The sequence below is a fragment of the Eleutherodactylus coqui genome, chromosome 6 (assembly GCF_035609145.1).
Source record: "Eleutherodactylus coqui strain aEleCoq1 chromosome 6, aEleCoq1.hap1, whole genome shotgun sequence".
Lineage (NCBI taxonomy): Eukaryota > Metazoa > Chordata > Amphibia > Anura > Eleutherodactylidae > Eleutherodactylus > Eleutherodactylus coqui.
The window spans coordinates 53,496,693-53,516,989 of NC_089842.1; the positions used below are offsets into that span (position 1 = coordinate 53,496,693).

General features: G+C 41.9%; 1 protein-coding gene across 1 annotated transcript; it reads right to left on the reverse strand.

Moving 5' to 3' along the window:
- Positions 1–244: 244 nt before the first annotated feature.
- Positions 245–19,761, reverse strand: FAAP20 (FA core complex associated protein 20). The gene is made up of 5 exons (XM_066572703.1): positions 19,704–19,761; positions 14,473–14,595; positions 9,993–10,140; positions 1,158–1,903; positions 245–1,006 (listed from the first exon to the last, which is right to left on the reverse strand). The coding sequence occupies exons 2-5, from the start codon at positions 14,583–14,585 to the stop codon at positions 934–936; spliced, it is 1,080 nt and encodes a 359-aa protein (XP_066428800.1). The 5' UTR covers positions 14,586–14,595; positions 19,704–19,761; the 3' UTR covers positions 245–933.
- Positions 19,762–20,297: the final 536 nt, after the last annotated feature.

Below are 20,297 nucleotides of genomic sequence, written 5' to 3' on the forward strand. Positions count from 1 at the left end.
AGTCTACATGCCATTTCTGTATGCAAGACAGAAACCCAAGACCGAGAGAAACATTATGTGAAAAGCGCCTAAGCTCCAATTATTGCCAAGTGTTTAGAGCATGGTCTATTTGAATAGTTATAAAGTATAGAAACGTCACTACCAAAAACAGAGCCCATAGCTAATGCTGAAGGAGAGATTGCACTGCTGGAAACCTGGGGTAATAAAAGCAATATATATCATCAAAAGGAGTTAACGCAACAGATAAGAGAAGCTGAATGTGGTTGGTTGATGTGGGAACATTTTTCTTTGCACTGGTACATTATAGGCCACATTGTGATGTAATGCATTAATGCAATGGATGCAGTAACAGGTCCTAACTGATGAAGGTACCAAAGCTGGCAGTATTCAGTGTAGCCCTAAGAATAAACAATTCATGGATTTCATTATTGGCATACATTTATGTGGATCGACTCTCACACTTATTTCTTCTAAGCAAGACAGCAGTTTATTATGGTAAAGAAATGATAAGTGTGTTTACTGTTTAAATCATTCTTTTATAGACAGCAATAATGCTTTGTATTGCATGATATGCAAAATATACAGCAAAGGAAGAGTTGTAATTTTTAAAGTGCCATTTCATCCATTAACATATTATGTTTGTTAGGCTGGTGTGTGTCCAACCACAGGGACCTCTACCACGGACAATGGAGAGGTAGGTTGGTGTGCATTTGGCCTCTCCATACAATTCTATAGGAGATATACAACTGGTTAAGTGCACCCAATGTTTTCATGATACAAAAATGGGTACCTGACTGTACCTTGCTTTGAAACAAGTATATATGCAAAAAAAAAAAAAAAACACAAGAAAGCACATGAGATTGTGTATAGACTTCTTGAAAGGGTCCATCAACTACATTCTACTTAAGCATTTGTTTAGTCCACATTGTTAAATTACCATACTACATCAACAGTTGTTTCTGACAAGCACTGAGCCAGATGGCTGTCCATATCAAGCTGTGAAAACCTGTTGAGGAAGAAAATACATACTTAGTATTCATATATATAATCTGTATTTAAATTATCTTAATTTACCGTGTGTCAGAATGAGGCTAGATTTTTAAGGACTATGGAGAAAAAAAAAAGAAAAAAGTTATATAGCTGTACATTGTACTCACTGCTTTGGAAACTGCATCAAACATATGGGACAGTTGTCCAATGAGCTTGTGGCATCTGCTGATTTTTCGACGCTCTCCTTTACTCTATTCCCTCCGCTACTGATCTCGGAGGTCTCTTTTGTGGCATCTATCATTATGACATCACTAGACTTTTCTTCTGCTTCAGGCTCTACTGTTCCTTTAGGGTCCCGTATTGTTTTGTTACTTTTTAAAGACGTTACTGTGGCCCATAAACTAACATTTGATTTTTGTGAGGTTTGCTGCTCCTTGGAAAGTCTTGTGGAACCTTTTTGTAAAGTCTGTGGCTCCTTAGCAACCTTAGATGAGCCCTTACATATCTGTGGTTCCTTGACATTCTTTGAAAAACATTTTACTGATGTCCGTGGTTTAGTGGCATTTTCTATAGTACTTTTTTGTGACATCGCAGGCATGACATTCTTTGTGGAACTATTTTGAGGTGTGGGTATGTCCCTGGTATTACTTTTGTAATCCTTACTACAGACTGGAATCTTTACTTGCTTGGTTAGCAGCATTGTAGATTTGCTTTGCTGAACATTTTGTGGAAGAGCATCAGATGAAGGTTTCAGAATGGGCTCAATAGTCTGTTGACTGGCTTCAATGTCTGGAGCACAAGGCTTTTTTGCATTATCCATAGTAAGGGCTGTAGGCAATGGAAACCATTCAAAGCTCATGTCTCCAACTTTAAAGACTTCAGTCTTAAACATCTCCTTTTCCTTCTTGTTCATCTAAAATATATTTTTTAAATATTTAATAATTAAGGGACACAAATTACACAAATAATGAAATAAGAGTGAAGAAAGGCACAAAAATACATCATATACAGATGACATAACTAGGGCGGATTTATATACTACAATTTTGGCAGCTGACTTGCGATGCAATTATGATGCTGATTGAGAACAATTATATAAAGTGTTACACAGTTTTTTTTCAATAGGATAAAAACCATTTCTTTACGACATTAATTGCAATTTTACATTGGGAGGCCAGTCATTTCTGTGCCAATGACAAAAAAAGATGTTTACATGTAGTAAATCACCAGTTTGGCTTGTTCATAAAAAAAGAAAATTTTAACATAAGCAAAAATAATTCCAAGCATTCATCTTCACATCTACCATATAGTGCCTTCCTTTACTTTCTTTGTACACATGGAGGATAACATTATAAACGAGACTTTAAAGAATGATTTGTAATGCTGATCGGAGTAGACTTTTGGAGAGAATTCAGACAGTTTGCAGCCGCAACTGTGCTTACAGTTATACAGATGGAGCAGATTACAGAGAAATCAGCAGCAACCCCTCTTCCTTCTTTACATAGGGTCTTCTTGCTGCTAGGAGTGCCTATCAGGGCATTAACAAGTTTAATCCCCTATATATAATCTCCTTTTGGCCAAGTGTCCATGGGCAGGACGGAATATCGTAAGCGATATTCCACCACGGAGATCACTAATGTCACCGCGATTTTCCGCGATGAACCTATCTTAATGATAGGTTTATCGCTGAGAATCGTGGCAAGCCGCGATTTTTAGGCGAGAGCGGAAAATCAAGAGCGGTTTTCCGCTCGTGTATATTGGTCTGTGCTTTCCATAGTTTTCCTATGGAAACCGTGTCACGTGTGCGATTTATCGCTGCTTATCACGCTATGACAAGTGGCCCGTGGACACTCGGCCCTAATTTAAAGAGGAGAGCAGCCAAACAATAAGACCTATGGCTGGGTCTTAACAACATCATGATCGTCGCATCGTTTTTTAAATGCCAAAACGAGTTATAAAAGTTGTTCTCCCACTTTTTTTAAATTCAATTCTACTTTTTAACTTGAAATAAGGTGGTGAAAACTATAGCTACAAGCAAAATAGTCAGATAGCCACAGAACTGCCCCAAACATATTTTTTAAAATGACCTCTCAATATTGGTTACTACCGATATGTCACACATAGCTGATTTGCTGTGGATTCTGTCGTAGATTTTGGTGTGGATCTGCAGATTGCTCCATTTTAATTTGGATTCAGTTAAAGGGTGATATCTGCACAAAATTAGCACTTGTGAGCGCACCCTTAGGGTAGGTTTACATGGGGAGGAAATGCTAATTTCAGAAGACATAGTGCTCACCTCCGAAGTCTTCGCCTGTCAGCGCTTCCTTCACCTGATACCCGGCGGCCTGTAGATAGAGTAGTGCTGCTGGTCAGGTGATGGAAATGTGCAAGGGATTTGCACTTTTTCTAGTTAGAACACTATCACAAAAGTACAACTTTATTGAAAAGCGAGCGATCATCCAAGGATTATGCTCATATTCACTACAGATTTTAGCCTACACATTGAATGAGTGAAATCCACAACTTTTCAAGAAAAAACGAGCATGCTGCAGATTTTCAAGTCTTCAGCATTCGTGTTTTTCCACTTTTCAAAATCCTGTCCACAAGCATTGTATTGTAGATTGCTTTGGAACTGCAGTGCGGAATCCAACTTCAAGCGCTAGACTATCTCCAACAGACCCATTGAAACAAATAGAGCAGCAGCGTGCATAATCGACCACCACTCCATTCATTCGGAGAGCTTTAGGACCTACATTTTCGTGATCGGTCAATGTCCAAGTGGTTGGACCACCATTGATGAAAAGCATCCCCTATCCAGTAAATAGAGGATAACTTTCCATCCTGGCCAACTGCCTTTAATCCTTCATACTTCTCTGATATCAAAAGGACTGTAGGTTTGTACTCAGACACATTGGATCAGCTAGTTCAGCTGAATGTAATCTAATGTGTAAGACAAGCATTAAATTATATCACTAGCAGCCAGACGATCTATGCCTGGGTAGTATTTGAACGCTAACTACATTATATATCACTAACCTATATCAGATAATGCCGAAAAAAAGTAAGCATTTATAAAGAATTATTTGCAAAAGAAAATTAAAATGGGTTTTAAGTGGAAAATATCTGAAATTTCGATTGTTCAGAATGTAATTTTTATAAAAGTAACAACGTAAAAATCCCTTCACTTGAATAAATAAATGCTTAGGCCTGTCTGCAGTCCAAGAACACAAAGACTTTGAGTTACTGTAGAATGGCAAAAGTTCTATTTGACAGCATTATTCAACAGATGGTAACTTTCATTTCTCTACGAGTATTCTGTATCCCACCCAACAGAACTGAGGCAGTGCTTTTTAAATAAAAGTCCTGTAGCCATAGTAACCGTAAAAATACTTAAAAGACATTACTTGAATCGCTGAAGTAAAATGAAATAAAAGGGTGCATTTCCTGACATAGGGCAACTCTGCAAAATTTGCGTTTGTGCCAATACAGCTGGAGAGCATTTAGTACCATATAAATTGTTATTTAACTACAGTATTTTGGGAAACAGACTTTATATGCAATCGACTGTAGCCAGAACGGAAAAAAATGACACTGCCAGTTTAAGTAATGCAGGTTTTTCAATAGAAAAGCTGTACAATCTGTTCAAGTAATAATTCGGCTCAGAGTATGCTCGTCATCCGCAAAGTAAAAACCTCTGCACAGACGTACTAAATACATCAGTACAATCTAATCTGATGCCTATTGATCCCTGTACTGCGAGTGACCTGTAACATACTGCTTTTTATTCATCACTACAGGAATGTCTAATAAAGGTGACATTTTGTCTTAGATTTTATTTTCTACTACAAATAGCTGAACCAAAACAGCAGTAGGAAATACAGATAATTATCAAATGTACTTTTGTATGAAGTTAGAGCCAATGTTACATGCAGTTTTGTTGGACACACACTACCTGTGCTCCCATACAATGGCTACAGTAGGGCTTAAAAGACGTACTGCATTTTTTGGACTATTAGACGCACTTTTTAGCTAAAAAAAAAAAATCTGTTAAAAAGTGTGTGCAGCTTATAGTCTGATGAGAGGAGAGTTTGGCAGTGCCAGAAGGTCCTGATCGCTACCTTAGTGATCTTGTAGAATGCTGATAAAAAGCCTGCCAGCAGGAGAAGAAGCCAGAAGGACCTGCAGGAGAGATGATCACCTATCTGCAGGTTCTGGGGCAGCAGTGAGGACAAAAGGTCTAAAGGATCTTTCAGGATGGCTCTGTGGTTCGAGTAAAAAAAATGCAGGATTTTAAGATTTTTTTTTTTTTAAATACAGATTATGGTCAAAGGTTAAGAAGAAAGTCACCGAAGCTTTTGTATAAATTAGAGATGAGAGAGCACCAAAATGCTCGGGTGCTTGTTATTCAAGTTGAGCTTTTCGTAATATTCGAGAGCTCTATTCGAGTAACAAACCCCATTGAAGTCAATGGGAGACCAGAGCATTTTTGCAATTCACCCACCGGTTCCGAGCTTGCTTTTTTTTTTTCCTCTGCCAGCCAGCCACATACTACTGTGGACGTGCGCACGCTGGCACGTTACAGCAGGAAGTGGTAATACGGAGAGGGGGAAGGGGGGGGGGGGGGGGGTCGAACAATGCGTGGTACTCGCTCAAGTAACGAGCACCATCGAGTATGCTAATACTCAAACGAGCATGTTCGCTCAACTCTAGTAAAAATATGTTTTAAAGGAGATGTCTCGAGGCAGGAGTGAATTTTTTTTTTTTGCCCAGTCCCCCTAATTAAGCATACATTACTAAGCCCCCCTGTAAATGACTTTTCTAGCTGGTTTGTACTTACCGTTCCAGCGTTTCAGCAACTTATAAAAATTTTCCCAAGATGGCTGCCAGCTCTTTTCCCTTCGCTTGCTGTAGCCCGACGTGCGCGCTCCCGAGACGCTACCAGCTGTGTCTCCCTGACAACCAGACGCCACGCAGCCGCCGACGGGACCCCTGGAGTGAACACGGCCAACCAGTCACCCACCGCCAGGCAGCAGGTAACCGGCGCAGCCCCCCCCCCCCCCCCCCCCCGGCGCAGCGACGACAGCCCCCCGGCGCAGCGACGACAGCCCCCCCCGGCGCAGCGACGACAGCCCCCCCTCCCCCCCCCCGGCGCAGCGACGACAGCCCCCCCTGGCCCATCACTTACCAGGACGGCGGGACAGCTGGGCGGCTCTGCACCTTCCTCTAACAGAGGATGGTACAGAATGGCCGCTCCAGCGCGCTCCCGAGCAGTGACAGCTCGTCTGCGCATGCGCAGAAGAGCTGTAGCGGGGAGCACACTGAAGCGGCTCGTGCTGAAAGGAGGAGACCGGACTGCGCAAGCGCGTCTAAAAAAGCAAGCTGCCAGCGAATTTAGACGGAACCATGGAGACGAGGACGCTAGCAACGGAGCAGGTAAGTGAATAACTTCTGTATGGCTCATATTTAATGCACGATGTATATTACAAAGTGCATTAATATGGCCATACAGAAGTGTATAACCCCACTTCATTTCGCGAGACAACCCCTTTAACACAAGTATGTGATTTATACAATAGGTCATTTTCTAATGACACATTCCTCCCTTTTATTCCCCACTACTATTTCGTTAGCCTAGTCCTTGGAGCCATACCACGAAAATACCAGAACTACTGGATCCAACACATCCTGGACACTAGCAGTACTACACAGACCCCATTGACTGGGGTCTATCTAGCTTCTGGCATGCTAGCAAATTTTTTTTCACGCTGCACTATTTTGTCTAGGCTTTGGTGCCGGAAGCTCCAAATGGAGCCCCCGGCTGAGAAACCCAGAGCAAATACAATGCAGCAGGACTAGCAGACACTGCTGAGTAATATGAAGGGATCACATCACAGATGAAACCTTTATGTGGATAGCTAAATCTAATGAGTTAATCTATAATCCATTGCAATTGTTTTCATTGGTTAAAAAATAAGGGCGCAGTGAGTTTAACAGAAGCAGGCTGTTGGTTAGTAACCCCCTCACCTACCCTAGAATACCAAGAAAGGAGGCCTATCCTAGACCAGAAAAGTTAGTAATGTTGACCCATCTGCTTTCTTAGACCACTAGGGAAGTTTCAATTAACATAAAATATATTTTTCTATTGTTTGCGGTCTACACCAGGGGTGCATCTTACAGTCCGAAAGATATGGTATTATAGTCCAGTGATTCCAAACCGTGTGTCACGAGAGACTCCCAGGGATGCCACAGCAAGTGGATAGTGGCAAAAAGAACATGACAGAGGAAATTTTTTTTTTTTTTTTGCAGGGATGTCGCAAGATAAATTTCTTTTGACGAGGTGTGCTGTAATCCGAAAGGTTTAAAAAAACTTTTATTGTAAGACGTACAATACATTCTAAGAAGGGAAGGCGGCCGTGGCACATAATAAAATGACCTGTTTAATATTTGACAGGATTTTAAAATAAATCCATATATACTACAGTATCTCTTGCATTGTATGGTGCTTTTGAACACAAACCTCACATATCTTACTTTAAGACCTGATACTATGACTTCCAAATGTCAAGAGACTACAGCTTGGAGTACAAGCTGTGATCATAATGGATAATGTCCAGGCCAGAACCTCTTAAAATCTCAATTAAAATTAATATGAGCGGTTACCTAACTTCTGGCTGAAAAAAATTGGCCTTGAGGCATACCTACAGTACTACTGTTACTGTACTCAAACTGATTCTTATGTTCATGCTAAGTGGACATCTCTGAACAAAAATATATTTTTGGGAAAGAGTCACACATTATCTACAATGAACTTTACAAGTCAGGGAAAAAAAACGAGACTAGTACAGGTGCACACATCAACCAAGAAAAAAAATGATTAAAGAACCCAAAGGGATTATCTACACACCCATAAACAGCAAAGGCTTTCATACTTTCCTTTGATTGTTCTTTGAAAAATATGCATGGACCGCTAAAAATATACATTAACCATTAATTGGTTCTGCACTTTACTTTCTGTAATCAATAAAACATATCTGTGATAAAAAGCAGTTAAAACATTCTGGGCGATTGAGTCACGAGGTAGGGTTGTCTACAACCCCCAATGGAGGACATATCTTGTTAAAATCGATCAGGCGCATGGGGTACAGTGAATTACTACTTCTAAACAGCATCTCATCGTTATGGTAAATAGCTATGCCTTTCGCCAGCTTCTCAGCCCAGTGAGCCAAATCAAAATTTCAGATTTATATATTAAAATTCAGTGGAGTGTACCAGCATTATTGTTATGGGCCCTAAACTCTTTTCTGGAATTTTGAAATGATTCACCATTACTAATAGCACTAAATTGAATGGGAGTTATGGAAACAGCATAGCCTGCTGTGCTACACAGTTTCCCTAAGTCCCGTTCAATAAAAGTTGCGGAATCAGCTGTGGTGGTCAGATCACAGACACAGGTATACCCATCTCAACCATGAAAGGACGAGATGGGAATACTACTTTAAGATGCTCTATAGAACTTCTAAAATCCTTCTGCATCAAATCAAGGATGTGTGACGTTGCAGATCAGCAGTATACATCCAGTTATGACCGGCTGTAAGAGTATGGTCAAACAGGTTGTAAATGCTGTGGATTTTTCACATGGAAAACTAGCAGCATTTACAGTACAAGCCATGAGGCTGAAATTTTTAAATTCTCAGCCACATGGTACAGAAAAATTCCACACAGAATTGACATATGATGTGGATTTTAAATCTGCAGTATATCAACTGTCTGCTATGGATTTAACCCTTTGCAAAGCACACACTATTAGATGTGAATTTTGCTGCTACAAATTATTTGCAGCAAATACAACCCATTCGATCATATCCTAACACTATATGCATGTACACACGAGGTTTGAAAATACATCAGAGGGGCTATGTATGTACAAATCGTTGAAAAACAGCTTTAAAAAAAAAACACACCTCCCTAATTTCACACAAGTCACTATTCACACTGATTTTTAAGATTGAGCAAACCTCTCTCTTGGGCATTAAGAAGAAAAGTACAAAGCCGAATACTACAGTGAGGTACTGAGGATCTTGGTTTTAGTTAAGAATGACTAAATATTAAAAAAATTAAAAGTAATAAGTCTTAGATGTGTTTAAAAAAGTCAGGGGGACTGCAATTTTTGTAAGCTACGAAATTGCAAAGACAAAAACAGCAACAAAAAGGAAAGCACTTTATTGGACAACACTATTCCATAATATTGCCTGGACACCCATTTTTCTAAGCGGTCATGGTGTTTGGTCAAGTAACACTGATGACCTAATTAATAGAACTGAATAAAGGGAAAAAAATGTAGCAAGGCACAATTTTACAACAGCAAAGACACAATCATGTCAGGAACATCCAGGGTGCATTCACATGTGCAGTTTTGTATGTGGTAATTGATAGTAGTATTAGGGGATGTTCATAAAAGGAAAGAAAAAATAAAGGACTTCTTTTTTTGGATCCATTCCTGGTTTGGGCTTCAAAAATTGCACGTTTGAACGCACCCCAAGACTAACTTCACATGGGTGAGTGCGATATGGGGCTGTGAATCACGACCCCATATTGCGCTCCCCACCATATGAATTCCCAGTGGATGCAAGGCGGTTTTATGTGAGAACAACCTTGCATCACTTTAGGGATGTAGCAATCAGGTGTGGCAGAGGATTGCAGAGTTTCTCCCATTGTTTTCAATGGGAGACCTCACATTGCGAATATCTAGCACGTGGTGCAATGCTGCCACCAGCCCCATTGAAAACAATGGGTGGTGCGATGTGAGAGCATGTAGAGAGATAACATGCCACAATTTGTTTCCTGTATTACGGTGCCATGCAGGAAAACATCGCTCATATGTCTCGCAATGCACAAATCTCAAGTGATTTTCTCGCCTGTGTGAAGTTAACCCTTAGGTAAGAAAGAAATTAGAAGCAAGTGGCAACATTACACTGTTCATTAACATCTTCAATCTACTGCACCTTGAGGTTGACATCTGGCAGACCAGGCACAGCTCCGCAGCCCATACTGCTCAAGTCTGGATACACACTGCTCAGAACCTGCTTCCATATTTGTTGAGCAGGAGTTAATTCAATTTCATCAAACCAGGAACCTGTGAAGTCCTGTCTCCTAAAAGAGATCAAATAAAGCAATTTATTAGCACAAGCAGTATAGCACAGATTTTGTTAGTATGAACAAAATAAGACTATGTTGGGGATATACTACATGTATTTGTAGAAAAACAGTGCATACTACCCCCTGCCCTGACAAGAAATTGTACAAGCTATCAGGCAAGTAGTTTTACTTAATAAATTATATCATACCTGTCTGCATGTTTCAAATAAAATCTGCCACCTACCCCCAAAAAATAGCCATACATAACACCAAGCATTTTTTGGCAAGTACAGTACCTGTAAATGTGATCATGTTTTTGTGACCATCCAAAAATGTAAAAAAATTCCAAAAGGGTTAATTTATGCAAGACATTTTTTTTGTTACCACTGTTTTTGTAATGGGCACAACTCTGTAAAAAGCAGAAGCTGCAAGTTCCTAAAAGCCACTGCACATTACCCCATAAGTGACAAGCCACTAAAATCAGTACCTGACAGGTTCCCTTTAAACATGGAGCCCTGCTGCAAAGACAGATTTAGGGTGTGTCCACACAAAGTAAATTTGGTGTGAGTTATTCTCAGCAGAAAAATCCACACTGCTCGCTGTGGATTTTGAAGTGGATCCACAGATTTCACTATTCAATTGAAGGGGTGAAATCTTCTGCGTAGCCACATCAAAACCTGTACTAAATGGTGCAGATCTGCACCAAAATCCACCAAGTATGAACGCACTCTTAACATATAACATTCTGGGTGCATACAGCTGCCACTAGGAGGAGCCAACTACTACTGTTGCATGTTGTGATCAGCCGGGTGATAAATTCAGAACGATTTTTGCTACAGTCGATCGACCCATTACGATTTTAAGCAAAAAAAAAAAAAAAAAGAGAGAGAACGCCAAAACATAGTGTCTTTGCTTTGAGCAGAAAGCACAGGTGCATTGGCTTAGCACTGCTGCCTTGCAGGTCTGAAGTTGACTTGATAGGGATTTAAGCCTGGGACCCCAGAAAGTTATGAAACACTCTACAAAATTTGTATCTGGTATTCGCCCTCCCCTCCCCTCCCATTTTTGGTGAGTTTTCTGGGTCCATGGCATTTTCTTTGCTACCAAATACAGAATGCTTTAGCATTGTTTGTTTTTTGTTTTTTTCAAAAATTTTCATGTCGTTAATCCACAAGCTTAAAAAAAAACTGCAGGAAACCAGTTCTAGAGCTACTTCTTTCTAAAGCGTCTTTTGAGCAAGAGTCGTTGGGTCTAACTGCACGGACATCTTGCAGTTTTCATTAACGAGTCGTTCCTCGTTGTCTTTCAGCAAGCTGAAAGAGAACGTTGAGCCTTATCAGTGCCGTTCACAGCGGGATACCGCTGATACTATTGTTTCAGCTGGTATCCCACTCGGAAAACACAGCCGGAGTATGACGAACACAGCACTCCGGCTGTGTTCTGCATACCCCGCTTGGAGCGCTCCGCTGTATACCAGCTGTGCGCTCCGCTGTATACCAGCTGTGCGCTCCGCTGTATACCAGCTGTGCGCTCCGCTGTATACCAGCTGTGCGCTCCGCTGTATACCAGCTGTGCGCTCCGCTGTATACCAGCTGTGCGCTCCGCTGTATACCAGCTGTGCGCTCCGCTGTATACCAGCTGTGCGCTCCGTGAACACAGCAGGAGTATGCAGAAGACAGCGGTCCATCTGTCTTCTGCATAACCCGCTCGGAGCGCTCAGCTGTATGCCAGCTAAGCGCTCCGAGAAGAAAACCGCTGTATACAGAAGACAAGCGGCCCAGCTTGTCTTCTGCATACATGAGCCTTCATTAACACACCTATGCAAAGTGAAAGCTCAAACTGTCGTTTGAGCGAATTTTGTGCAATCATCTTGCCGTGTAAATGCACACAACGATGATTTACACGTTTACATTACAAGATGTCTTTTGAGCGATAATCGTTGTGTCTAAATAGGCCTTAAGAAAAACAGAAAGGCAAGACTCCAGTGGGCAAAAGAACACAAAAATTGGATCAGTGAGCAGTGGATAAACATCACCTGATCCGATGGATCGAGATTTCCGGAGTCCCCAGATATCAATCCTTTGCAGCATCTCTGGTACAAGTCAGATCAGGCCATTCAGAGTATGTCAGGACCTCCATGTAATCTGAAGCAACTACAAGCAGCTCTCCTGTCCCACATGGGCCAATCTTCCTGCAGAATGATTTCAACAACTAGAGGAATCTATGCCACAATGAATTGCTATGGCTCTGAAGGCCAAAGGAGATCAAACGTGCTATTAGATAGGCGTCTCCAATAAAGCGGCTATTTAGTTTATTTAATAAATGTAGAATGTCTGTGTGAAGTGGAGTCGTCTTGAGGGGGAAAAAAAGCTGAAGGCAATAGAGCCCTTTTATTAGAGTAATTACATAGATTACATAAAAAGATCTTTGTTGATAGAACTAAAATAAGGTCCAGCCAAGAAAATATGTTCCCAAAGTATATTTTTCTGTTACATCATGATGTTCAGTCTTGTGAAGACAGTTCCCAAAACAAGTATCCACTTCTGACCTCCTTATGCTTTACTTACTGACCTTCTCCAATGACACTCGTGAAGGGATTCACTACATCCATATGTTCAATGTGGTCTGTCACAAAATGCAAACAGGTGCTAGATTCTGAAACTTACCTTATGAAAGTATGTAACACATGATTTAAAAGGCAACTAGTAAAATCTACAACCAGTGCTGATTTGCCAGAAGGCATAGATTTGCATAGGAACAGTCAAAGTAACCTCAGCAGGTACATTAATTTTAAAAGTTGAAACTAAGTGGGGAAAAAAACAAAAAAAAACAAAACACACAATTTACAGCAGAGTAGATGCACAGAATATATCATATTTGAGAAGACAGGATAGTAAATCAACAAAGCTTTCCCTTTTTCTCATAAACTACGGCAAGCCTGAGCTGCACAAAACTTTTACAGTGCAACTGCCACAACCCATAGAAATTAATTAAAAGGGAATATCTACTTCAGACAAAATGGAGGACACATGGATGCATTATTGGGGAGACTCCAACTCAGGGCCTTTCCTCTATAAATGAGAGCAAAGAGTAACTATAAACAACAGCTCTCCCTCTGTAGGACTCTGCTCAGTGTATTCCATGGATATCTGATTGATTTCACTTGACACTGTGTAATACCTCTCCATTAGTGTCACTGCAGGGAAATGAAAACTCCATGACTGCTTGAGCACTCCATTCAGATAATAAAACATGCCAGCATTCTGATAAGAGCATCAGAAAAGCAGCCATAGGAAATTTGGATTCCTTATTAGCCAGTTCTGCCAATCACAGACAGCTGGGGCTCATGCATTTGGTTAGATCACAGACCCCATAGTACAGAAACCATGTAATACAGCACCGAAGGAACACCATATGCTGCCCTACAGACTCCTTGCTTTGTCATGTCCTTTATATGTATATATTAAAGAATTCCTCACAAGTCAATGTATCTAGAAACATTTCAGTGGATGAAAAATGGAGATTCTACTTAACAACATTTTCTTTTTAAAAACTAGATTGCAGCTGGAAGGATCCCCATGGGGCTCTTTCAAACGAGCGCTATGGGTTCCATTCTCCTGCTCCATTATGGGAGCAGGAAAATGAAACCCAGTGGTCAAACATTGAACAGTCATATGACGGTATCAAACAGACCCAGTTGACTATAACAACTATAATGGGGTCCATTCAGCCAGTGTTTAAAAGGACAAAATAGTTCTTCATGCAGCGCAATTTCATCTTGGAACCTTTGAGGCTGATGTAACAGACCTTTAGCTCAATTAGATTTCTATATTATTATCAATGTCCACAACAAATATTTTTCGGTAACCAATTATCACACATTTTTGTTTAAACAGATTTTGCACGACAATCATTACATGTAAATGGCCCTTAATTCCCTCCTCATGATGATGGGCATTACTTCTGTGTCAAGCTATTTGCAAACAGCATTTGCTGATGGATGGGCTTTGCATAGTGAAGTCATTTACAAAGTAAGAAAAACATAAACCTTTAGTTTATATTATCTACAATATAGAGTATTCTGGACAACAAACCATGCTAAAACCTATATGGCACTTTTTTTGAGCAGTTAAAACATTCCGGTACATCTGGACTCATTGGGTGCTAACAAATGCCAACTTTGAACACTTTAAGCATGTCACTATTTTAGTGTTTAGCTGGAAAAAAACAACAACATTCATGGTATTAGTAAAATTGATGTATACATCCATGCATCCTGTTTATAGTTTCTGCTACTACGTTTGTGCATAGAAAAAGAAAAAAAATAGTATCATTGTGGCAACTCACAAGCTTAGCACTGATGAGGGCTGTAGTCTGACCTCCCCCTCTTGTCCAACCCGAGCTGTGGTTACACATTTCTTCCTCTTTAGCTTGAGCTTAGCAGACCTCTCTTCAGACATTGTGAGTAACCTGCAAAGCAGCAGAAAAATCAGATATGAGACATTCACCAAATGCAGACACATCTGTTATGTATATTACTCTGCACTGTCTAAGACTAGGGCTACCTGTGCAAAGTAATACAAGAGTCTCAAGACCCATTCTTAGCCATTTGTGTGCAAACTTTACTTCTCTAAGTCATCATTAGAAAGCATAGACCATCACAGGATGTGACTGTCAGTGTCAAATTGAACAGATGTTGCAGTCAATTGCAACTCTTGACAGCCACAGTTTCACAGGCACCAAAAGTCACATAAATCATGCAACTCGGGTCACTAGGCCTCATTCAAGCGACAGTAATGCAGCTGCAGCTTAGTATTCACATTACAGCTGAAAATCCTAGCCAGATCTTGGGTCTAATGGTCCAAATTTAGATTGAGTCGTTAGACTTGCAGTTGAACTGGCACTTGCAGATGTTATACAAATGCCAAAATGTGGCAACAATACAGCCATCTCAATTAGGCCCAGTTTGCATTGTGACATGGATGCATACTGCGGATCGGTAATGCGGTATCATCAGGTTTCTTTGCACACGGGATTACAGTCTACATAAGGCAGTAAGATAAGCAATCACCTAGTGCTTAGGCCTAATTAAAATATGCAAGTCTATATTAGAGAGTTTGCAAATCCTGCTTTGGTTCCTTCAGGCCTTATACACAACCCAGAGCTGTTTGCAAGAGAACCATTAGCTTTGTGCGTCTCTCTACCACACCTAATTATGAAGATCTACTCCCCTAAAACATAGTCTCAAATGGAACGTGCTACAAGGTATATCAAGGTACAGTATGACCCCAAAGACTACTATGTATTGGGCCATCTTCACACGTGTTATGTTCGCTGCGTGCTTTCTGCAACAATAAATTTGCAGCAATTATGCTAGAAAACCGCGGTGACCAAACCTGCACCTAAATTGTACGGATTTGGCCACATTTGTCTTGCAGATCTGCTGCAGAAGTTAACCCTTGTATTTCAAGGGTTTAGGTCTGCAGCATAAATAGACTTGCTGCAGCATTAAAAATTTGCACACGCAATATGCAGAAGAGAAGCCACTGATTTAAATGAGTTGATTCATGAGCATTAGGCCTCGTTTACACGGGCGACACGGCACCGCCGCGAGAAAAATCACAGCCATATCACATCACTAGTCCGTGCGATAACGCTGAGTCTTCTCACGGCAATACCGCCATTTTGTAGCACCACATGCAAGGATTTTCAGGGGTGGGGGTTGAAATATTAGCCCTACTCCGAAAATCAGCCATAGTTGAAGAAAATTTTTTTTAAAAAGTATACATCACCTAGAAGCGCTGTACAGGGTTCCGCCGCAGTCTCTTCTCGAACCCCGGCACTGGTCATCGTCTTCTCTTCTGGACAGGGATTAAAAAATCCCCACCTCCTGGAAGGGCTGGCTGTGATTAGCTGAAGCTTAGCCAATCATAGCCAGCGCTTGATGAATGGCTGTGGTTGGTTCATCGAGTGCTGGCTGTGATTGGCTAAGGGTCAGCCAATCACAGTCAGCGCTTCCAGGAGGCGGGGATTTTTTAATCCCTGGCCAGAAGACCATGAAGAGGAACAGTGACGGGACCTGACAGCACTTCTAAAAGTGATGCATGTGGTTTTTTTCCCCCCTGCAGTTAGGGCTTAGATTAGAGCTTTGACAGTAGGATTCCCTACTGTCAAAGTTGCATCGCACCACAGAAAAATTGCATTTTCATGCGATGCAACAGAGAAGGTGGCTCCATAGGAAAACATGAGGTTTTATAGCCCATGAGTGGCAGATATATCGCCGGACCCGCGAGGTTTGTGTGTCAGGTCGTTGCATGCTACAACACATCACATGTGTGAAGTTACCCGTAAGAAACTATGGGCTTCACATACATGCGATTTGTAGCATTGTAGTAGCGCTACTTTGTCGCCCGTGTGAACAAGGCCTTATGCGTGAGCATTTCGTTTGCACGAAAAAATATGTATCATGTTCTAATTTTGTATCTATTGCGCATGAACACAGGACAGATTAAACTAATTTAATTGCCCATTGAAATCAATGGGAGTATACTTGCGTTGCTCTTTTGCGCGAACGTCATGCACACGCAAAAAAATACAACCCTTGCAAAAACGCAAAGTTCGTTGCAGAAAAATGCAGCACAGGTTCGTTTCTGCCCATTCCAAGCTTGTCTAAGAGTGCATTCACACAAGCGACAGCAAGTTGCAGCAACATTCTCAGGTGCGACTTGCATCACATAGCACACAGACACCTCGTCCGTGTGCCTGCGGCACTTGAGAGACTGCACATCTGCATGTTCTATTCTCGTGCGAGACCTGCAAGAAAATAAAACGTTGCGATTTTTTTCCCATCTCACAGCATCACTGCGAGAAAAATTACACTTGCAAATAATGGGTTGTATTTTCATATGAATTTTGTAAAACTCACAGCGCACAAAATTTGCACGATTTTTTTTGCCCGTACGAATTCCCCCTATGGCCGTAATTACATGGCCGATATTCTCACGCGTTGCATTAATAGATCCCTTTGTTAATGGTTCTCTTTACATGGGAGATATCTCTCTTGCAGCGAAGTTGCAAAATGTAACAATCGCAAGCGGTCCTGATTCAGCGCGAGTCTCACACAAGAATAGAACATGCAGATGTGCCGTCTCCCGCACACTGCACAGAACACGGACACAAGGTTTGTGTTCGAAGCGATGCAGGTCGCACCCTAGAATCCTGGGCTCGACTCGCTATCAGCTGTGTAAACACGGCTTTATAAATATTTTTAAGGCCTTATTTTTATGTTGCATGTCAAAAAGGAAGGTGCCACATTGATCAGCAGGTATCACAGAGGGCAATTACAGACTTGAGTTGTGGGGGGAAAAAAATAAAAAATTGGTGCATTAAAATTATCATATGCTTAGGGTAATTTCACACTGTCATGAAACTCAGCCCAGTATCGAGCTCGCCGTCATGCTATGTCCCCGCGGACACAAGGTGTTTTTTTTTGTAAAAAACGTCTCACGTCAAAAAAGTTTGGATCTTTCTCCTGTGATTTTTGAGCGGCAGCGCTGCTTTTTCCTGTAAAAACATTACTGCCGTTTGCAATTTTATTAGCACGAAAGTCAATAGTACTTTCTAAATGTTAAAAATGCATCGTACGAAAACCGTACGTTTGTGCTTAGCACCGCGATCAAAGGGAGGCTCCATAGGGAAACATGGGAATTAAAAAATAAATAAAAAAAACACACATATGGCATTTCTGCGCAGCACAATATAAGGGTCATGCGTGCCAGCCCTGAGGTGACATAGGGAATAGTAAAGTGTCTTCTGGTTCGTTCACATCAGCATCGCCGACTTCTGCTTAAAAAAAAAAAAGAAAAACACACAACACACAGGATAAAATGACAGCATGCAGCGCGGTTTCATCCTGTCAAATCTAGCAAAATGTCAAGACAGCAACCAAACACGACCGCAGTGTAGTCAGTGGTGTCCATTCAGTGCCATTATAGCATGGTTCCATTCGGCCAAGGGTTGCCATTTCGAAATGCCAACAGAACAGGGAACCCCATAGCCTTTAGGGCTCATGCCCACGGCGGAGTGGGATACGCCCGTGGTTTTACGCCGCAGGAATAAACAAATAAGTCCTATACTATAATACTATTAATACTACATTAATGGAGACCTCCCACCACGGAAAAATAGAACATGCTGCTATTTTTTTTCCCGCAGCGTAAATCTGCGGCAGAATCCCATGTGAGGACTGACCTATTAGAACCTAATAACTGCGTCACTCCGCCACAGATTTACGCCGCAAGGAACGCGGCATAAATCCATTTGTGGGCATTAGCCCTTAGGCTGGGTGTGGGTCCGTTTTCCTACTCCATTCAGAGAGTGGGAGAGGGGAATCTCCTGGCTGAATGGTCCATCTTCTGAGGGAACAGTGCTGCACGCAGCATTTTGTCTTCTGATATTTCGCGCTGATCTGCGACTGGAGGTTCCAACGCAGTTGTGAACCCGACCCGTCTAGCTCACTGAATTTGGCGCAGTTCTCCAATGTTTTAGCCCGCCTGCACACGAACGGATTTGCATTGTGGAATTCACACTGCGGATCTACAGCAAATACAGTTTGTTACATGCCATGGGGTGGAGAAAAAAATAAAATATTGCAATATGTTCTATTTTAGTGCGGATTCCGCATGAACAGCTTCTATTGAAGTCAACGGCAGCCATCCAACCCGCGGCAACTGACATTGCGGAAAGGTTGCAGATTCCACGTCCTTATCTGGCGGCAGGACCGGAAAAGTTAACTTTTTTTTTTTTTTTAAATCCATTCGCAGTACAGATAAAATAATAAAAAGACAGGTACGTGCGGACGTTGGCTGCTGTCAGGGTCAGCACCCACATGCGGAATAAGGCCCGCTCGTGTGTAGGCGGCCTTGGGGCTCCTTCACACCGGTGATCACGAAATCGTGAGGGGTAAAAAAAATAAAATTAAAATCACAGCCAAATCAAAATTTTTCCTCCGATATTTGAGCATCAGCGCTGCTTTTTCCCACTGAAACATGGCTGCCACTCACGATTTTCTCACACGATTTTTAAGCGCTCGAGTCAATAGGACTTTCTAACATTATAAATGCATTGCATCGCACGTAAATCACAAGTATGTGCGATGCGATCCATAGAGAAGCGTGGGAGATTTAAAAAGACCAAAAAAAAACCCGCAGAAAGGACATGGCGCAAATGTGAAGAGAACCATTGGTTTCATAATTACACATTTTTACTCACTCTCGCCACTGTGGAGGCCCCTATTCTAGTTTTGCAACACCATTCATAGACATGGGCTTCCTCCCTATTGGAAACCCCCATATTACAGCAGCAAATATACATTTCACCAACTTTATAGATCTGAAGACCCAAAATGTGACAGGGCAGAAGTGCTACATTCTATCTGGCACTGAATGAGTTACTGCCCCCTCATGATAACTAGGCACACAGCCCAGCGGGGAGCGGCTGCCGGGGTCTACCGTGAGCCGTCATTACCAGCTTCGCTCTCGGTGTCTGCAACTACCGGCTAATTATAATTACTCTGTAACCTGATTACAGACTCACAACCTGCAGAAGAGTGATTAACAGCCGGGACTACAGGGAGCCGCCATCAGCGGCCGCGGCTGACAGGAGAACGACGAAGAGAAAAGCGCGGGCTCTGCGCTCTGCCCCGCCCACCGTGTGAGGGCGGGAAACCTGTCAGTCAGCGCTTAGCCCCGCCCACCACGTGAGGGCGGGAAGCATATTAACACATTCTGCCGCAGTTCTCCAGCGCGGCCGATTCACCCAATCAGCTGGCTGGAATCGGCACATGTGACTACACAGCGTGCACGCGGATTGCCTGCAGCAGCCGTGTGCACTACACAGTACAGTTAAGCAGCCGTGTACTACACACTCCACTTAAGCAGCACGGGGTTAGGGTTTAGGGTTAGGTTTAGGGTTAGGTTTACGGTTAGGTTTAGGGTTAGGGTTGGGGTTAGGGTTAAGCTTTAGGGTTAAGGTTTAGGATTAGTGTTTAGGGTTAGGTTTAGGGTTGGGGTTAGGGTTAGGTTTAGTTAACCCTAACCCTAAACCTAACCCCGTGCTGCTTAAGTGGAGTGTGTAGTACACGGCTGCTTAACTGTACTGTGTAGTGCACACGG